Source organism: Empidonax traillii, unplaced genomic scaffold, assembly GCF_003031625.1.
Source record: "Empidonax traillii isolate 1590-97213 ecotype Southwest subspecies unplaced genomic scaffold, ASM303162v1 scaffold87:size1256882, whole genome shotgun sequence".
Lineage (NCBI taxonomy): Eukaryota > Metazoa > Chordata > Aves > Passeriformes > Tyrannidae > Empidonax > Empidonax traillii.
The window spans coordinates 931420-949913 of NW_020955280.1; the positions used below are offsets into that span (position 1 = coordinate 931420).

Genomic DNA, 18494 nt, shown 5'->3' on the forward strand with positions numbered 1-18494 from the left:
GTCCCTGCCCTGTGGTGCCACGGTCCTGCTGGTTCCCCCGGGGTTGGTTTTGCCAGCATGGCAAGCAGCCCCCCACCCCTGCTGTTCCTGAAGGCAGCAGGGATCCGCTGGTTACCTTGAACATCTTGTGCTGCTAATGAATTGCTAATACAATTTTCTAGCTAATTTTATTTCCATAGTCCTCACATTTTAATGTCTCCAAAAAGCAAGCATTTATTTGCTTAATCTCCCTGCGTAATACAATTTGCAGTGACTCACAGGTTCTGAACAATCAGCTATGCATAAGTGAAAACAAACTGTTTAACAGCACAGAGGTCTGACATGTTTACGGACAGCGTACAAGCACCTAGATTGGGGTTTTGTCCCTATTGAGTCACTGCAGCTGGATTTGGACATGCTGGGAATGGGATGCAGCTTGGGTCTGCATTGTGGCTTAGGGTCACATGCAGCACAGGGGTAGGTGCATTGCCTCTCTCATCCCACCCCCTGCTCCCAAGGGCAGCTTTGTGGGAGGCTCTTTTGGAATACCCTTTCCCCTGGACATTGCAAGGTCTGAGCTCAGCAGCTTTTGCAGGGGTGGGGGGATGCAGTGATCACCCAACAACTACCTTGCATTTGGGCATCTGTGGGCATCCTTAGGGCTCCTACCTGCTTCCAATGCAATAAAAAACACTTGTCTTCCTCAGCAGTTCCCTTGGGAGGACCAGTGGCAGTAAGGTTGGGGTGACCGGTCTTGCTGCTGGAACCCCAACAACACCCAGAGCCCTGCAGCTCTTGGGGTCCCCCCGCTGCCAGAGTATCCCTGCTGCCATGTGGGAGTGGGGAACCCCCACAGGGGAGTGATGGGACAGCAGGCCAGGGGTCCTGGATGCCAGGCTGTGCCTAAGCAGCGTCTCTCCCTCTCCCACAGGTACTGACATGGCTGTTTTCTGCCTGCTGTGTGGCAAACGGTTCCAGACGCAGAGCGCGCTGCAGCAGCACATGGAGGTGCACGCCGGGGTGCGCAGCTACATCTGCAGCGAGTGCAACCGCACCTTCCCCAGCCACACCGCACTCAAGAGGCACCTGCGCTCCCACACAGGTACGGCGGCACCGCTGTGGGGCCTCGGCACTGGGGTGGCCAGGGCAGGCTTCTTCTCCATGTGTAAAAAAGAAAAACAGGGGAAAGAAAGGTGAATTGTCTAAAAAGCATGGAGGTGACTGAAGTGGCTTGGAGTTTAAAACCAAAACAGAAACAAGAAAGCTGCGTGTAATAAGTTGATCCGGTCTGAGGTGGCACGTGACCTTCTTAGGGGGTGTGTGATCATATCCGCCTCATCAGCTTACGGCGGTAGATGCACATAATCAGCTGGTGCTCGGCCCTAATGGGATTAAGGCGACCTGCGCTACGTGTAGCTGGTGCTGCCGTGGCCCCAACCAGGGCAGGGCTCGGCTGCGGGATTGCCGGCTGGGAGAGCCTTATGCCGTGTCCTCAAAGCGCCCGCGCCGTGTCCTCAGCTCCTCCGACGGCATCCCCAGGCAGGTCCCTGGTCCTGGCCACACCATCAGCATCATCACTCAGAGCTAGCCACAAAACACCCCTGAAAAACCTGACGCTTGGGGAATGAGCAGGGTCGTGCGGGATCACAGCCGGTGCCATGGTCCTCCACAGCCACGTGGGTGAAGCATTCCTCACGCATCATCCTTTGCCCACGCAAGGAGGAGGCTCTGGTGACCTCCTTGGTGACACGACTGTTGCCAGCAGGGAGGAAAATGTGTGCCAAACCAGGATGCCCCTTCTCATTTCTCCTGTCAGGCAGCGGACATGCACACAATCTCCAAAAGGGACTTAGAGGTGGCTGCTGGCAATCTTGTGGGCAGTGGCATGGAGGGTTGCTCTGTCCAGACTGTGGCTGGCAGCTGGCAGCTGCCAGACTCACATGTGGGCTTGGGGTCCCAGTGTGGGAAACGGGAATCCTGTGCTGATGATAAGCATGTTAATGCTGAGCACTGGAGCTATTTATAGCCAGTAATCCGGTGACCTGGGCTGCGGGTCGGGCTGCGCGTGTCCCACCCCAACCTCTGCTGCTTTAGCAGCTCCCGGCTGTGAAAACATACCAGGATCATCAGCACTTTAGGAGCATTGAATCGTGCTGCATGGTGCCATCCTGCATGGCTGCAGGATGTTCATGCTCTCCCAGGACCGGGACACTCCATGGGCCCTGGCTCCCCTAAAAACTGGGCAAATGGAAATGCTGGCTGCCTCCAGTTGCAAAATTGCTGTCTTTGACTGTAGGATCCAAAGCCAAGGTGACAGTTTGGAATTGGGCATGGGGAGGGGAAAGGCAGCTGCCCGCAGGCACTACCTGCCTCGCCTTCAGAGGGGGGCTCTGAACTGCATCCCAAGCATCCTCCTCCCCCAGTGGCCAGGCAGCAGCTGCAGAAGGGGGAAAGGGGCCACAGGGCTGGGCTGCGGCACACAGGGAGAGAGTAAAATATCATTTTAAAGAGGAAGCAAAAGCACAGGCATGTGAGTATATAACGAGAAGGACAATTTATGCCCAGGCACGAGTGCAGTTTGACACGGGGATAATGAAAAAACGTAGGTCATTGTGGATGACTTAAGCCTTCACAGCTGAAGAAAATGTATGAAATGCGGGGAACATTACACGCTTGGCAGCTCCGCACATCTGCAGCAGGACAAGTGAAATACAGTTCGCCATTCTTTACCATAAACTGTGCTTGTAGGATATGCGGCACAGAGAAATTGTAATTACAGTGACAAGACAAATCAGTAATATTTAAATATTCATGAACAAAGTCTCGGACGATCAATCTATCTTTATTGTCCTTGCCTTCGCGGCTGTAATAAATAAGTAGCTGGAGCCCTCACCTTTCCTTCAAATCATTCTGCCTTTGGTGCCGAACCGGAGTTCATTTATCAGCCACCTGGTCTGGAACATGGGGTATGCCCAGGGCTGGGTCTGTGCCAGTGTTGCCAGGTGAAAAACCTGGGAATTGGTGGCAGGAGGGTTGCAGTGCCCTCCAGTCTCTCAGGATGCCACAGACCCAAGCATCCTCTCCACACAGGCATACAGGGGCCAGCGTGCTGCCACTGGGGCAGCTGGAATGCTCTGTCCCTGCGATGGCAGTGGGTGCCCAGGCTAAACAGGCTGGGAAGCTGGTTTTGGTGTGGCACAGCAGACAAGGCTGCCCTGACCCACATGTGTCCTTGCAGGCGACCACCCCTACGAGTGCGAGTTCTGCGGCAGCTGCTTCCGGGACGAGAGCACGCTGAAGGGCCACAAGCGCATCCACACCGGCGAGAAACCCTACGAGTGCAACGGCTGTGGCAAGAAGTTCAGCCTCAAGCACCAGCTGGAGACCCACTACCGGGTCCACACAGGTACGTGCTGGGGGGTCTGTGGTGAGTCTGGCAGCGTCAGACCGGTTTCCCTGGCGGAGATGCCGGCAGCGTGGAGCAGGGTGGCAGCCAGGGATAACGAACCTCTGGATGCATCGGCACGTAACTATTGTAAATAGGGGATCAATAGTCACATCGGTTCTGCTGTTCATTACTTGGTTATCAGCTGTGCCCACCGCGGCAGCGTCGATGCCGGGCAGTTAATTACCGCCTGGAGGCCCTCAGCCCCCACTGACACCCCCGTCTCCCTCAGGTGAGAAGCCCTTTGAGTGCAAGCTGTGCCACCAGCGCTCCCGGGACTACTCGGCCATGATCAAACACCTTCGGACCCACAATGGCGCTTCCCCCTACCAGTGCACCATCTGCCTGGAGTACTGCCCCAGCCTCTCCGCCATGCAGAAGCACATGAAGGGCCACAAGCCAGAGGAGATCCCCACCGACTGGCGGATAGAGAAGACCTATCTTTACCTCTGCTACGTCTGAGGAAGGAGGCTCAGGGTCATCAGGGCCGAGTGGCAGAGGACTGGGCAAAAAAAAAAAAAAACAACACCAAACCCGCAGCATCCATGGCCTTGTTTGTTTTCTGTTCTCTTTCGTTGCTTCTTGCTGGAAGAATCCTGTGGCTCATGCCGGGGTGGGGGACGCAGCAGCCCCTTCCCCAGCCCCATCTGCACCGCCACCCCAGCTGCTCGTGTGCCCACTGCCCTCACACCCTCGCTGAAGGGCAGATTTCACCCCTTGCAGTCCCCAGATGGCCCCTCCATCACCCTTGGCACTGGCTACTGGCACTGCTGGAAAGACTGTGTAGGAACGTGGCGCTTCCTGGGAAGAGTGCATAGGGCTGGTGCTCTGGGAAGGCTTTAATTGCCGGTGTCCTCCATCACTGCTGATCCCACCGTGGATGACCTGTGGAGGACCTGAGTTCCTGCGTGGGGATTGGCCCCCATTTCAGCAGGTTCCTGTGCTCCCAGGCTGCGGTGTCACAGGCGGGAGTGCCAGTGCCCTGCGAGCTGCAAGTGCTTTGACAAGAGTGTCCTGGGTGATCCTGGCCAGAGGAGGGTGTTTGGGGCAGGGAGCCAGCTGCTAGCCAGGCTGCCTCACAGTGCTGCCTGGCATCTGGGTAGCTGCAAGGGGCACCGCAGGTTGCTGTTCTCCCCTGACCAAAGACCTCTCTATGCATTTCCCCCTCCTTTCCTGCCTTCCCAGAGCAATGGCAAAGCCCCCCATGGGGAGATGCAGCTGGTTTGGTGACACCTGGTTAATGCCAGTGCCGAAATGGGGGCTGCTAGTGTGTGGTATCACTCCAAACGGAGGGATCCTCTTTTCTTCTGCTGATTTGGTGCACCGGGAAGGTGCAAAGTGTGGTGGGTTTTTTTTTTTTGCCCAGCCCTCAGCTGCAGGAACCTGCAAGTGAGTGGCGTCCGGTGGCAGGCGGCTTCGCTCGCCTCTTTTTTTGCTTTTTGTTTGGTTTTTTGAACTTTCTTTTGGGATATTTCTGCATTTAGCACATTTTACTTGAAATTACCTCATTTTTTTGTGACCTCATGAGCTTTTATTGATTTGGGAGGGACGGGGGGCGGCATGGCTGGGATATACCAGCCACGTGCCCAGGGGTTGGTGGTGGAGGGGCGGTGTGGTGGTGGCATCCCTGCCAGCCTCCCGTTGTGCATTATCCTTACCAAAACTGGTATTTTTTGCCTGGCCCTGCGGGGCTGGGGGTGTTCGTTCTGAAGCTACCTCTTGTGTTCGTTTTTGTTGTGTTTCTCCTGTGCGGCCGCGGGCTCGGTGGTTCCATCCCACGGCGCTCTTTTTTTTTTTGTCATTTTGCTGCATTTGGGTAAAAAAGGGGAGAAAAGCGTTGTGGGGAGCGGGATGGTGTCTGGATACAGTTTGGAGGCACACTGATGGCTCCTCTGGGTTTGGGGTGCCTGTCCCACCACTCCTGGTGCCGAGCAGGGATACGCCTATGGGAGCAGCATCCTCCCTCGCCCCCCGGTCTGGCTTTGCACGTGCATGTGCCCCTGCGCGTGGGACTGTTGCTGCTCCACACAGGGTGGACACCGCTGCTGTACAATCCGGGATGTGACTGTGGAGAACGGCTCATTTAATTGTTGTGCCTAAGGAAAAAAAAAAAAAAAAAAAAAGAAAAAAAATTAAAAAAAGAAAACAGTTCTTTCACAGAGGAAGTTGCTGCAGTTTCTGGCACGTGCACGGCAGGTCCCCGTGGTGCCTGGGCACTGCTGGACGCGGGTGCCACAGTGCCGCAGAGCACGTGGCTGAGCTCTTATGGCTTTTTTTTTTTTATTTTTTGCTTTAACCTCCCCTCCCATCCTGCCATTCCTCTCCCTTAGTGCCACAGGCCCTGCTGCGACAGCATCAGGGTCAGTGTTGGAGTGATGCTGGCGCGTCCCAGGTGCGCGTCCCTGCGCTGTTGGCCGTGGCACAGCCCCCTCCACCCCTCCATATATATATATAAGTATATATATGTGTATCATAGCAGTGAGGACCAAGCGCCGCGCGGGGCCCCGCGGCCCCGGGCTCCCTCTCCCCTGGCTTGTCGTCGGTGTTGTGAGCGCCCGCCTGCCCGTCCCGTTGCTCTGTGTTGCCGCTCGTGGTTCGGGTCCGTCGCTGTCCTCGTTCCGTCTACCTCAGCACCTCTCTGAGCCCGGGCGCAGAAGGTGCCCAAGATCCCCTTTGGTTTTCTCAGAGTATCTATTGGCTCCTATTTTTTGTACGACTTTCGCCCGTCTCCCCTTGCCGTTTGCTCCCCTGCGGTTCTGCTTGTGAGTCCTCTCTGTCCTCTAGCCACAGATGCCATTAGCTAAGTTTCCTGAAAAATAAAGAAAAAGAAAAAAATACAAAAAAAAAAAAAAAATCAGTTGTGGTGTCTCCTAGTTGCAGCTCTCCGCACCTGCCTTCGTCCTGTGTAGATTCAGATGCATTTCTTTGTAAGACTTCAGTGTTTCTGACAGAGGAAAAAAAGACAAAAAAAAAAAAAGAAAGAATATACTGCTGCAGGTTTTTTTCTCTCCATGTGTCACTAAGTGAAGTTCGTGCCTTCTATAGCAAAGAGAATATTTTTTACATCCTACTAACAGTAGATTTTTTTGTAGTGAACATTTTTTGTATTTTTATTTATAAGTCTCATAAGGAAAATAGCAATGTTCAGTTGTATACCTTGAAATCTGCAGTTAGAAAACAAAAAAGCAACCAATAAAGTTAATTACGTTGTCTCGGCCTGCCGTCTCCCATTCCTGTGCCAGCTGGGAGGAGGAGGAGGAAGGATGCATCCCACGGGCTTGGGGTGAGCTGCAGGAGAACCCACAGCGGTGAGTTTGGGGGTGCCTGCTTGGAGGGGTGGTGAGGGGGTTTCTATCCCTAAACCAACCACAGTGGGTGGGGGTCCCCCGGGACGTCCCAATGGATGGGGAGCATCCCGCAGCCCTCGCCCCAGGACGCGTGGCACACTGCAGCGTGGCTCACCAGGGAGCGGAGCAAGTTTGCCTCAATGAAAGTGAGCTCGTTCATTTAAACCTGCCTGCAGAGCCGTCCGGCCCCCTGCTGCGTTAATTATCCTGTAGTTCCCGACTGATTGCTGTACACTAAGCTTAAGCCCTCCTTTATTTATTTACTGACTACATTAACAGCAGCGCCTGCTCTCCTTTTGTGCTGTGGCAAAGCGCACAGCGCCGCACGCCGTGGCAGAGCCAGGTGGGTGCTGCCAGCATTGCCCAGCCATGCCTGTGCCCGATGGCTGTCGTGGTGCAGTCAGATGTTGATCGTGGCACCATAGCTGGAGTCACTGGGCGCAGAATACTGCTTAGTTTTTATGAGGGATGGATGGGGTGTGCCAGGTGGCCATGTGTGCCAGTGTCAAGGCCAGGCTTGTCCCCTGCCCCAAGGCTTCCCAGTGGGTTTGGGGAGCTGCACGCACGCTCCAAGGTCCCGATGGTGGTCCCTGCCTCCCCCAGTTCTCCCCAGCACAGCTCTTCCAGGAAGGCTTTGGGCAAGTGGTGGGGAACTTTGGTCCTGGTTTGGGCAAGCAGAGGTGGTCCTGCTGTGAACAACCTAGGGGTTGCAGTGCCCTGGTAGAAGGGGAGTGAAGGCCCTTGCAGCATTTGGCCTGGCACAAAGGCGTTCTAATAACAGGGAAATCGCAGTAGGACCGGGCCTTTGTGTGCACGCTCGCACAGCAGCTGGGAGCGATTATACTGCAACAATGTTCTGTTCCATCAACATTATGTCCTCATTAAACCTTTATTAGGAGATTAGATTCAGATTTATTGATTTTTTTTTTTTTTAAGAGGAAAATCCAGGCTCCTCTCAGAGAGATGCCTGGAACTTTTTCCCGCATGCAGCACTTCCCAAGGTGAGAGGGCAAAAGGTGAATCTGGATCTTTCCTTCAGCATAGGCAGCCTCCCCTTCCAGGGGGAAGGGACCACTGAGCTGCACGGAGGAGTTTGCTTGGGTTTGGAATGCTTCCTAGCACAGGGAAGGACAGGGACCAGGCGACCACCAATACACTCCATGGGATACAACAGCAGAGGTGAGCATCTCACAGTGCGGCCCAGGAGGGCATGCAGGGTCCCAGTCAGTAGGAGAGGAATGGCAAGGCTGACTTGGGGGTCCTGCTGTCCTGTCCCCTCCTTGAATACATGGGCTGAGTGGCATCGGACGCTCGGGTCAATGGGCCCATTGGATTTGTCTGTTGGAGCGTTTGATGTTACATGAAGGCAGCTCATTCCAGAGGGTGTTAATTGCCCGCTGCACTGATCAGGTCTGTAGCACCATCGATCTCAGCAGGATCAATGGGCTGATTTAGTGTCTCACGAACTCTTTAACTGGACACCTCATCAATAGGCAGCCACTTACAGACCATCAGCGCATTAGTGCGGGCCAGCACTGGCAGGAGTGCACTCCACCCATCCTCAGCCCCCATCACTCAGCAGGAAGTTTTCCTGCAGGTGATGGCTCTGGGATGGCAAGCAGGAGTCTTGGTCCGGGACCAGTGGGTTTGAGGGTGGCTGTATGAGAGCCAGGCGCTGTCGACCCACCTGTGCCCCATCACCTGAAGGCCCACTATAGGCAGGGATACTCCTAGAGCACAGGATGGTCCTCCTGGCATCTCCAGCACTTTCCTCTCCTCTTTGCCTCGTGCCTCTGCCCTTTACAGGGGTGGATGGGCAGCAGGAGCTGAGGACCGACTGCAGCTGTGGTGACAGTCATGACCCCGCGAGTCTCTGCCACCTCTGCGTGTTCAGGAAACCAGTCCCGCTGGCACCGTTTGGCTGCTGCCTGGCACCGAGTCTCTCCCAGTTTGCTGAAACTGCTGGGCACAAGCATGGTGGGGATCTGTGCGACAAGCGTGTTCGGGGTCCGGGACAGGGAATAAAGGCGGCATCCGCGGTGGGGGGTAGGAAAGCCGAGGGCAGCGGGACCCCTAGGGCATTGGGGATCCCCCGGGGCAGCGGGGACGCCCACGAGGCCGGGGGACCCCGGTCGGGCGGCGGCAGGGCCGGGCGGCGGGGCCGCTGTCCGCGGTGCTGAAGCAGCGGCCGTGGCCGGACCGGGCCGAGGCGCCTCCGGGGATGGTGGAGGGAGCATGGAGCGAGGTTCGGGCAAGATCGGGGGGCTAGGGGGCTCCTCCTCGGCTCCGCCTTCCCACTGCTCAGCCAGAGGACGTGAGGGATGCGCCTGCCTGGGTGGACAGCAGGAAAGCACCCGCTGGAGTGAGGCAATGTCCACAGTCCCCCCTCTCCCACCCTGAACAACGGGCACCGCTCAGACATCCCGCCACACAGACCAGAGGGTGGCCAGCGTGATGCTGTAGGCCAGGACGGCCACCAAGTACGCCCGGAACAGCAGGACATCCAACACGTAGCCCACTTGCAGCCACTCACGGGCGACATCACGGAACTCCTCGCGTTTCTCCAGGAACTGGCGGATGGCCGTGGTCTCACGCAGGACCCCCTGCAGTGCCGCTGAGCCCTCTGCCCGGCTGGCAAAGGTCGGTGCAGGCCTCGTGCCCCCCACCGCCCCACACTCACGGGGGTCCTCGCAGCCATAGGGTGTCAGCTTGGCTGCAAGGTCAAGAGAGGCAAGTATGAAAAACCTATTTAGATGGGGAACTGAGATTTCTGAGTGAAGTGAGCACCCAGTCTATGCAAACATTGACTACATTGATGTAGATGGTTATGTAAGACCTAGACCCCTTCAGTTCCCTCTCTGTGCAGCCCTTACCTGTGCTATCATTGTTCTCTGCCTGTCTGGAGATGTCCGAGCTCTGTGTCCTGCTTTGGCTGAATTTCTTCCTGTCCCGGATGCAGAGCAGGACGGTGGCTCGTTCCAGTAGCAGGTGCTTCACCCACTCAGGGACATGGGGCTGCAGGTCTTGCTTGTGCACCAGGCGCACGATCAGGATGGTCTCTGTCAGGCTGATGACGAGCAGCGCCATGCACACCACAAAGTAGATGCCTGTGGAGGTGTCATTGAGGTGAGAGGTCTGCAAGGGCTTATGCACAGAACACAGGCCCAAGCGAGTGCTCCCTGCCCAGCTCTCAGGGCCCTGTGTTCTCCACCAGGAGATGGCAGTCAGATGGGCAGGTAGTACCTCCGTACCTATCAACGGGGTGCCAACGGCAGTAGCTGGCAACGTGTCAGATACAATGATGAGGAAAACTGAGTAGCCTAGCAGGAGAGTGATCTTGAAAGAGACCCTCTCACCGCTGTTGGGAGGTAGGTAGAAGCCCACGATGTCCATAACCATCAGGAAGATGCTGGGGAGCAGCAGGCTGACAGTGTAGAAGAGGGGGCGCCTCCGGATGACTACCTGCAGGATAGAGAGACAGGAAAGGCTCAGTGAAGGGTTGAAACGAGGCCTTGAGCTGTAGTGGCTCTTCACCAAGGCACGTGAGGATGGTTGGAGGCACTAAGGTGAGCTAGAGGAAGGGCTCAGCGCCAGGAACTTCACTGCAGCACAGAGCAGTGACAGGGACAGGGGCAAGACCCGTCCCTAGTGCCACATCCCTGAGAAATGCAGTGGCTGAAGGCTCTTACGTAGAATTTCATCTCAGCGTAGCTGTCACTGCTCTTGACACTGAACTCCTGGGAGTGACTGAGGACGTAGAGCAGCTCCCACTCGCCCTGGTTCATGAAGACACTCTGGTCGAACTTGACCAGCTCCGGTTGCCGCCACAGTGAGAGGTTGATGTCACGAACTGGGGGGGTCAGAGGAGAGGTGAGAACTTAGGGGTGCCTTGCCCAAAGCGCCGGCAACTGCCGGCACCTCCAGGCAGGGCTGGGTGCCTGCCCTCCTCTCACGCTTCCCCGATCCGCTGGGGCCACCTAGAGGGACGAGTTGCCTTTTGCACGGAGCTCCGGCCCGGCAGAGGTCCTGCCTGCTCCCTCAACCTCCCCAGCCGCGGCGATCCCGGCACTCACTGTGGTGCAGCCAGCTGGTGAAGGTGAGCGAGCAGTTCTGGACGTCGAAGGGGAAGTTGTAGATGTCCAGGCTGCAGGTGGTCATCGCCTGGATGGGTTTGAGGTTCTGCACCTCCCCGTGGTGGCTGACGTAGACATAGGGGACGTGGGGGGACTTTCCAACATCCACACTGGGAGACACGAGGGACAGAGATGTGGGCTGAGGAACTCTCTGGGCAGGGGTTCTTCTTGCCAAGTAATGTTTCAGGAGGCTGCTGCCCAGGAGCAGGGGGTTTGCCCCCTCTTCTGCTTTTATGGTGATACTCATGCAGGAGGCATTTCTGCCTGGCATCACCTCTGACTGCCTGGGCTGCTGCCTTCTGCCAGCCCTAGAAGTGTCTATATTGTTGTCCCAGGGCCCTCGGGAGCCACTGAGAACACCTTAAATCCCCACAGAGCAGGAAAGACACCGGCTGGCTTTGTGGGAAGGGCCAGCAGCTCTGCAGCTGCCCTTGCATTGTGCTGCCTTCACAAAGCCTTTCTCCAGATATCTGGATCCCACCCCCGGCACGGCACGGGTAATTACCGGCAGTTGCAGTTAGCCAGCATTGGAAATGGCCCAACTGCCAAGCCGGTCCCCATCTGCATCTCCCCACTGTGGGGAGGCTGCCAGCTCTGTGCCAAGAATACAAAGCATGGGATGGCACGTGCCCGCAGTGGGAGAGGGAGGTCCAGCCCCAGGCCATCTTCCCCCAGACTTTGGCCGTACTCACAACTCATTGATAAGGATGTCAGGCACCCAAATGCTCTCCATGGGGAGGGAGATCTGTGTCAGGTTGTCAAAGCGAGCCGGGTCCCAACTGAGGAACTCATCTGTCCAGTGCTGGGGACAACGGAGAGAGGACTTGAAGCACAAGGTCCCTTCTACCCTGCTAGCACACAGAGCCCAGACTTGCACCAAGCAATCTTCCCCCCACGGGAGGGAGGGAAGGTTCATCCTCTAGCTATTACAACACCCAGCAGTGCAAAACACAGAACATGAATGCTACAGAGGTCTTGCCAGCCCTTGGGATAGGTTCCCCCTCACTGCTCTCCTGCAGGGCTGCACACCTCTCCCATGGAAAAACCCGTCTTTTCAGGGGTGCTTGATCCCAGGGGAGCCTGGCAAGGGAGGGGCGAGGTTTCACAGCTACTCACCTGCCTGTACCAGATGTAGGTGGTCAGCACCTGGTTCTTCTCATCCTGTGGGAAGAAGAGGACATGGTGTCAGAACCGGGGTATTGGCACTCCAGAAGATGGGCAGAGCATGCCAGGAGGGTGCTGCATGCCAGGTACCATTCCCCTCCCTGTGGACACATGCGGGATCAGAGCAAGGAACTCACCACACTGAGGATGGCGTAGACCATGAGGTCAATGGCCACAGTGGTAGTCGTGCGCCAGTCCCGCACAGGTCGGGTGCCCTTCTGGTAGTGGGCCAGCAGGTAGTGGGACAGGCGGCGCAGGGCGGGCTCAGAGGGCTCCGGTGTCCGGCCCCCACGCTGAGTACCTGCTAGCAGAGGGAGGGTGGGAGGCTGCTCACACTCGGGCAGCAGCTGCCATCACCCTGGAGTGTGCCATGGACTGCAGGATGCTGCCAGCCCAGACTTACCAGTTGGGGTTTCCCATCCAAGTTAAATAGGAGCACCTTGATGGAAAACAAGCCTGACCACCAGAAACACTACCTAATGCATTACTGATGTCCTCTGCTGTGCAGGTGGTTGGTGCTGTGACCTTCCCAGCCTCAGAGGGCTCAGCTGCCAGTCTCTGCCTCTCTGGACAGGTGCCAGGACAGCAACAGCAGGGGACCATGAGGGACCCAGGTACGTTTCCTATTTCTCACTCCTTCCAGGGGTGTTTCTTTACTCAGCAGGTGGAGGTGGGGAAGGTTAGAGATGAAGTAAGATGCTAAGTTAATTTATTAGGTATCTTGGTGTTTGCTTCCTGTGGAAACAGTCCCTGGGCTGACACCAGCAGCATCAATCGAGGGCAAATTGCTTGAGGTACCCTGTCCTCGCTGCCAGGCAGCCCGAACGCCACAGCCACACCAGGGCAGCAGCGCTGTGCTCCTGGCTCTGCTCTGCAGCACGCCCAGCCCCGGAGTCCAATTCCCATCTAATGGAAGAGACTAATTGGAATAGATCTGCGGGAACTTGGGAAAAGCTGCTGGAAAGGAACTTTAATCTGTGTTTTAAACTGAAAAAAGAAAAAACCTGCAGCCTCAGCCCCTCTTACCTTGCACATGACTGGTAATGCCAGGGAGCTGGCTGGGCACATGACCCTCACCCAGGCAGGTATGAACTGATGGGGGTGGTGGGAGTGGGGGAGAGAGGCAGCAGTTAGGGTGAGGGGAGGAAATACAGGCACTGCCATCATCTGGGGCCAAGTGGCCTTTCCTGCTGCAGCTGGTGGCAGCTGGCTCTCGTTCATGCTCCTCCTCCTCACACCCTCTGGATGCTTTGGCAGGAGGAAAAAGGCTTTACAGAGGGAGGACTGGACTGAGTTCACCCCAAGTGCTCTTTGACCCTGCTGCAGGCACCATGCTGGTCTGCCTGGCCCAAATCTGTGCCGATTCAACTCGGCACAGCCCTGGCACGAGGGTGTGTCTGCACAACCCTTCCTGCCTCCTAACCAGCACTGCCAGGGTGAGAGTGTCATTGTTTCTGCTCCTTTTCTGATACCTTTGCTGTGGTAACTTTGGGAGAAGGTTTGGGAATTGGGAATGATGCCCCAGTGACAGGAGCTACATGACACATCCAGAGATCTGAGTCACCAACCTGCTGAACACTTCCAGCTGTGCTGGTGCAAAACAGCACAAGGATTTTTGTGCTATTTCCCAGGAAGGTTAAACAAGAAAACAATAAAATAACAATGATAGCAAGGGAATATTTTGGCAGACAGTTTTGCACCATGAAGAGCTGCACAGCATCCTCCCCAAAACCCAGATCCAGGTTATAAGGGATGAAACATTAGTCTGGAGGAAGGTCTTGATCAGGTGGGGGGCTCATGCAGCAGCTCCCAGGCACTGAGGTGCAGATAGGAGAGCCCTGTGTCTCTCTCTGTCCTCAGGGCTCTCAGCACAGCTCCAGAGTACTGCAAAGCCCCACACTGATGAGCCCTCAGTGCAGAGCTGGAGTCAAACACCGCACTGCCTTGCTGCTCATGTTACCCAGCCAGGATGTGCCTCTAGGCTCCACACCAGAGCTTTCCCATTCTCCAGCTTCTCCCAGGTGCACCACTTCCCAACAGCATGAAGGTCTCCCTGAAAAGTAGCCTTAGCCTGCCACAGAGCACTGCTGGGGTTTTGGGGAGGTGTTGCACCATGCCAGGTCCCTGCCCTGCCCCAGCTCCCCAGCCTCGCCCTCAGGTCCCTTGACTTACCTGGGCTCTGCAGCATCAAGGCCAGTGGCAACAGGGCCAGGAGCGCCCCAAGAGTGGTGGGAGTCATGGCTCTGCTGGCTCCAGCCGCTGCCTGCTCGGCAGAGGAGTGAGTGGAGCAGGGAGGCAGGCAGCACTCCTGTGGCTTTCCCCCCACCGTCGGGTTTTTGAGAACGCCCAGTTAATCTCGCGATCAGCCTCTCCCACTGCATCAAGTTTCAGGCTGGGAGGATGCAAGAGGGGCCCACCCAGCCCCCCCCTCCCCGCTGGTTTCCCCAGGACTACCCTCATCCTCTGCCCAGGCACCTGGCTATGACAGGGTGGGTTTTGGGGTACAAGCATCGTGCCAGTACGCAGCAGAAGTGGGGAGCATGACCTGAGGGGAAAGGGTGCTGCAGGTGCCAGAGCTGTGCCAGGAGATCCTCAGCAACTGGAAAGATGGGGGAAACCCTCTGAGAGGTGGGAATCAGGGAGTCTGTCTCAGGATGTGGTACCAGCACAGGGTGGGTTTCCATCAACAGGGGAACAGGGGACTCTGGAGGTACTAGGCTGCCCTTCACACTCTGTGGTAGGTGGATCTGTCCCACTGACAGTGAATCTGACAGATACAGGTGGTGACAGCATGTGCTGCCAGCCCTCGCCACCCTGGCCTGGAGCAGCAGCTTTCCCTGACCCCCAGGACCTGCACCAACACTGGAGTCTGTTTTCATTGCAACAACTTGCATTTGCTGTAAATTTAAGCAAACAAAAGTGCTTCCTATGGGTTTCAGTTTCCCCAAATATTTAACACCTTTGGGCAAACACAAGCAAACACGACCACAAACAAAGGCTGGTCTGGTATAACTGAGAGCCAAAAGGCACCTGATGTTCACCCAGGCATGGGTGCCCTACTCAGGCTACAAATTTGTCTCTCCATGTAACATCACTGTGGCCTTGGGCTGGACAATATCCCTCTGCCTGGCAGGGGAACCTCCCCCTGACCCCCAGCCCCTGTAATTCTCAGTATTCCTGTATGCATATGCTGTGTTTGTGTGTGTTGTAGGTTCCCATGCCCCTGCAAAGCTGCCAGCTGCTGGAAATGCTGGGGAAGTGGCGGGCAGGGACTGGAGCCTGCGGCAGTGGCGTAGAGCAAATCGCATCAGATGCCAGCATGGACTCACTTAAACGAGATAAGAATTAGTGCGGGCCCCTGATGAACTCCCCCTTGGCTGCCAACAGCGGTGTCAGGGAGAGAGCGAGAGCAGAGCCAGGGCTAATTTGATTTCTCAGCTCCGTTAGTGGCTGGCAAGTCACCTCCTGAGGAACGCCGGCAGCTCGGAGCGCTCTCCCCTTATTGAATCTGGGTAATGAAAATCACGGGCAGCGCCACCACGGCGCCGGGGACTGTGCCCCACTCTGCCCCCTCTCCCCTGGCCTCCTGTGTCTGCAGCGGGCAGGATGCGGCTGAGGGGGCACAAACCGTTCCAGTGGAGCCTCTGCTGCAGCGTCATTACCTCTGAATTTTCTCCCTTGGGTTTTACGTCTTCATCTTAAGGAGATTTTAATGTAGTTCCTATCAGCCCTCCTGTTATTGGATATCTAATTAACGTGATCTACTGTAGCCTCGTGTTACGCGCGCGCACAGGGGGCTCTTGCGGGACATTTTGTGGGATGGCTGATATCAATCGGCAGCGCCCGGATCAGATTTACTTTCCAAAATGGCATAATGGGATTTTATTATCCCTGTAATCTGCTGCACAGTAATTGCTTTTCTGGGAATCAAAGTGGTCGGCGCCTGGGGCTTCCCACAGCTCAGCCCCACATCCTCCCTGGGCTCTGCTGCAGCCAGGCATGGCAGCATCTCTGTGCTGGGTTGGAGATTCGGGGCTCTTTCCTAAAGCAGCCATGCTGCAAGCAGGTTCTCTGGGTGCTTAGCCCAGAGCTGCAGCGATCTCAGGGACTGGGGAAAGCACAGGGGCACAGGCACAAGGTTCCCACCATGTGATGGGACAAGTGATGCTCCACACACGCCCTCTCACCCCAAGCCTGGCTGTACAGCATTACACACCACATTACCTTGGCAGCTCCCACCCCACGCCGTGGGACATGCTGGGGGCTGCCGGGGCTGTGGCAGGAGCGTAGCTGGGCTCTGCACAGGATGGGGGGCTGCAGCCAGGCTGGGGACCATGGTTGGAATGGGGAGGGAGGCCTTAGCTGACATTACAGAGAGGGTGGGAGAGGGAAGCAGCCCTCCTCTGGGCTGCCAAGACTCCCCTTTCAGGGTGCGTTTGGAGCGTCAAAAGCAATAAAGCATCAGTGAGGAGCCCTGGCAACGCGGCTTCCTGCCAGCCCCGGCCCCAGCACGCACCCGAGGCCGCCCATTACGGAGCCTCACTCTCCCCGAATTGCATGTCTGCTATGATTTAACGCTGTGAGACATGAAATAAACACCACAGGCAGGCAGGGCTGGTGGCGCAGGCAGGGCCAGGCTCTCGGCAGCCCCTGCTCTCGTGCCAGGGGATGCAGGACTCTCCTGTGGGGCAGTGGTCCTCAGGGATGCTCGAGCTCGCTGCATCCCCAGGGTGCTGTAAGCAGTCAGGGGGACACATGGGATCTTTGCTCCAGCATCAGCCTTGTGCAGCTCCAAGATAGAAGCACAGACCAAATGCTGTGAGTGGCTGCCCAGTGTCATGCCCCTGGATAATTTAACTTAATTAGGGGATGCTGGTAGCTTTGCCCTGTGGGTGTAAAATGGGTAGTCCACAGAGTGGCCAAAAATTGCTTGTGGCAGGTACCAAGCCTGTTCTCACCCCAGTGAAAGAGCCCAATAACTTTAAATCCCCCAGGAAAGGGAGGGGAGTTCCTTCCTTTCAGTCCTCTCCTCCATTAGACACCCTTCAGGTGTTTGCAATATTCTGCCACTGTTTCACTACCATTAAAGCCAGGTAATAATATGTATGTGAAGGTATTTGGAACCCATTGCTGTTAATGAAGGAGATCCTGCTCATCCTGAGTGGGACGGCAGCCACACATTGCAGGCTCAGCACCATCCAGTCAGGCAGGAATTGCCTTGCTGAGAGCGGACCCAACTGGTGTTTCATCTTCTATGGCTGTCTTTTCCTTTCTGCTTTTGTTTTTTAAAGGAGACCTGTGCGGGAGGCTGACTGCAGAGAGAGGGATGGTGTGCTCCAGCACTGTTGTGGCTGAGTGCCACTACCGTGGGAGATACCCAAGGCATGTTTGTAGCAAGGATTGTACACCAGCTGCCTTGATGTTAAAACCTTCTGCCTGCCTTCCTCCCCTTTCACCCAGCTCTTCTCTGTGGCTGGAGTTTCTGGGAAATCTTTCCAATCAGGAACAACCTTGTGTTTCAACAAAACCACACTGGCAATTACAGCTGGGTATTTTCCCCTTCCTTTTCTGGAGAAAATGAGAACGATTTCAAGCAAATTGGAAAGGTTAATTTGGGTTGAAAAGGCTTGTAGTGTGAAACATCTTAAAAAGACATGCATAAAAGTCTTCTCCCTCTTGTTTCTGGTGGAATCCAGCACATGGAGGAGTGTGGCAGTGCTGGAGAGGTTGGACAGTGCTGCACAGTGTGTGAGGATAGCCCTGGAGGGCATGGTGGCAGGAGACATTGTCCATTCTGGGTTTTTTATTTTTAAAGCACCTACAGTGCAAATTGCTTCCTTTTGCTAAGTCAAGACTATGGAAAGCTCTCAAGGTGTGGAAAGAGTGGGGTGAAGGCATGTCTGCAGCTTGTTCTGTCTGAGTGTACAATCCCCCCGTATTAAATTATCTTGGATGTAATGGTGCTGTGACTGCACTCGACGCTGCAAACAAATTGTTCTGCACCCTAATTAGCCGCCATAGTATTAATCAGGCTGCTAAACATTAAACACAGCCTAGACAAAACCTGGAGCTAAAAATACAAAGCTGAGTTTATCTTTGTAACTGGGACATTCAGAATTTTTACAGTTTGTAGTTTAAGGTAGGGAAATCCTGGGGACCCCTCCCTGAGTAACTAAGCTGGGACAAAGCACCATTCCCTCAGGAGCACATGGGGATCCCAGAGCAAAAATTCCATTGCCCTGCACTGCTTCCTTATCTTTCACTATTAATAGCCTGGCAGGCTCCCAAAAAGAACAGAACTTACTTTGTTGCACTTTAACTTCACTGGGTGTCTTGTTTTTATTTTGCATTATCAAGAAAATTGGATAACACTGCTGGCTTCTTCAGTTTTTCCTTATCAACCCTGCTGTTTCCTCGTCCTTGCCT

At 55.6% G+C, this 18494-nt stretch overlaps 2 protein-coding genes across 5 annotated transcripts in view; one reads left to right on the forward strand and one right to left on the reverse strand.

Moving 5' to 3' along the window:
• The window catches only part of ZBTB16 (zinc finger and BTB domain containing 16), a 53264-nt gene extending 47013 nt beyond the window's left edge, over nt 1–6251 (forward strand). For all 4 annotated transcript variants that reach the window (XM_027881381.1, XM_027881379.1, XM_027881380.1 and 1 more), the window contains 3 exons: nt 911–1081; nt 3218–3385; nt 3657–6251. In XM_027881381.1, the coding sequence (XP_027737182.1) occupies nt 911–1081; nt 3218–3385; nt 3657–3886 (569 nt within the window). In that variant the 3' untranslated portion in view covers nt 3887–6251. The remainder of the gene's footprint in view (nt 1–910; nt 1082–3217; nt 3386–3656) is intronic.
• Nucleotides 6252–9144: 2893 nt separating this feature from the next.
• On the reverse strand, nt 9145–13103 carry LOC114056261 (5-hydroxytryptamine receptor 3A-like). The gene is made up of 9 exons (XM_027881311.1): nt 13095–13103; nt 12206–12415; nt 12021–12065; nt 11597–11706; nt 10845–11014; nt 10461–10621; nt 10023–10233; nt 9645–9878; nt 9145–9484 (listed from the first exon to the last, which is right to left on the reverse strand). Exons 1-9 carry the CDS (start codon nt 13101–13103, stop codon nt 9186–9188), a joined length of 1449 nt encoding a protein of 482 aa, XP_027737112.1. The 3' UTR covers nt 9145–9185.
• Between the last annotated feature and the right edge of the window lie 5391 nt (nt 13104–18494).

Coding starts and splice junctions, on each gene's coding strand:
- LOC114056261 (XM_027881311.1), bottom strand. Junction 11,707..12,020: donor CCTACATCTGGTACAGGCAG/GTGAGTAGCTGT, acceptor CGTTGTCCCCAG/CACTGGACAGATGAGTTCCT. Junction 11,015..11,596: donor GACATCCTTATCAATGAGTT/GTGAGTACGGCC, acceptor CGTGTCTCCCAG/TGTGGATGTTGGAAAGTCCC.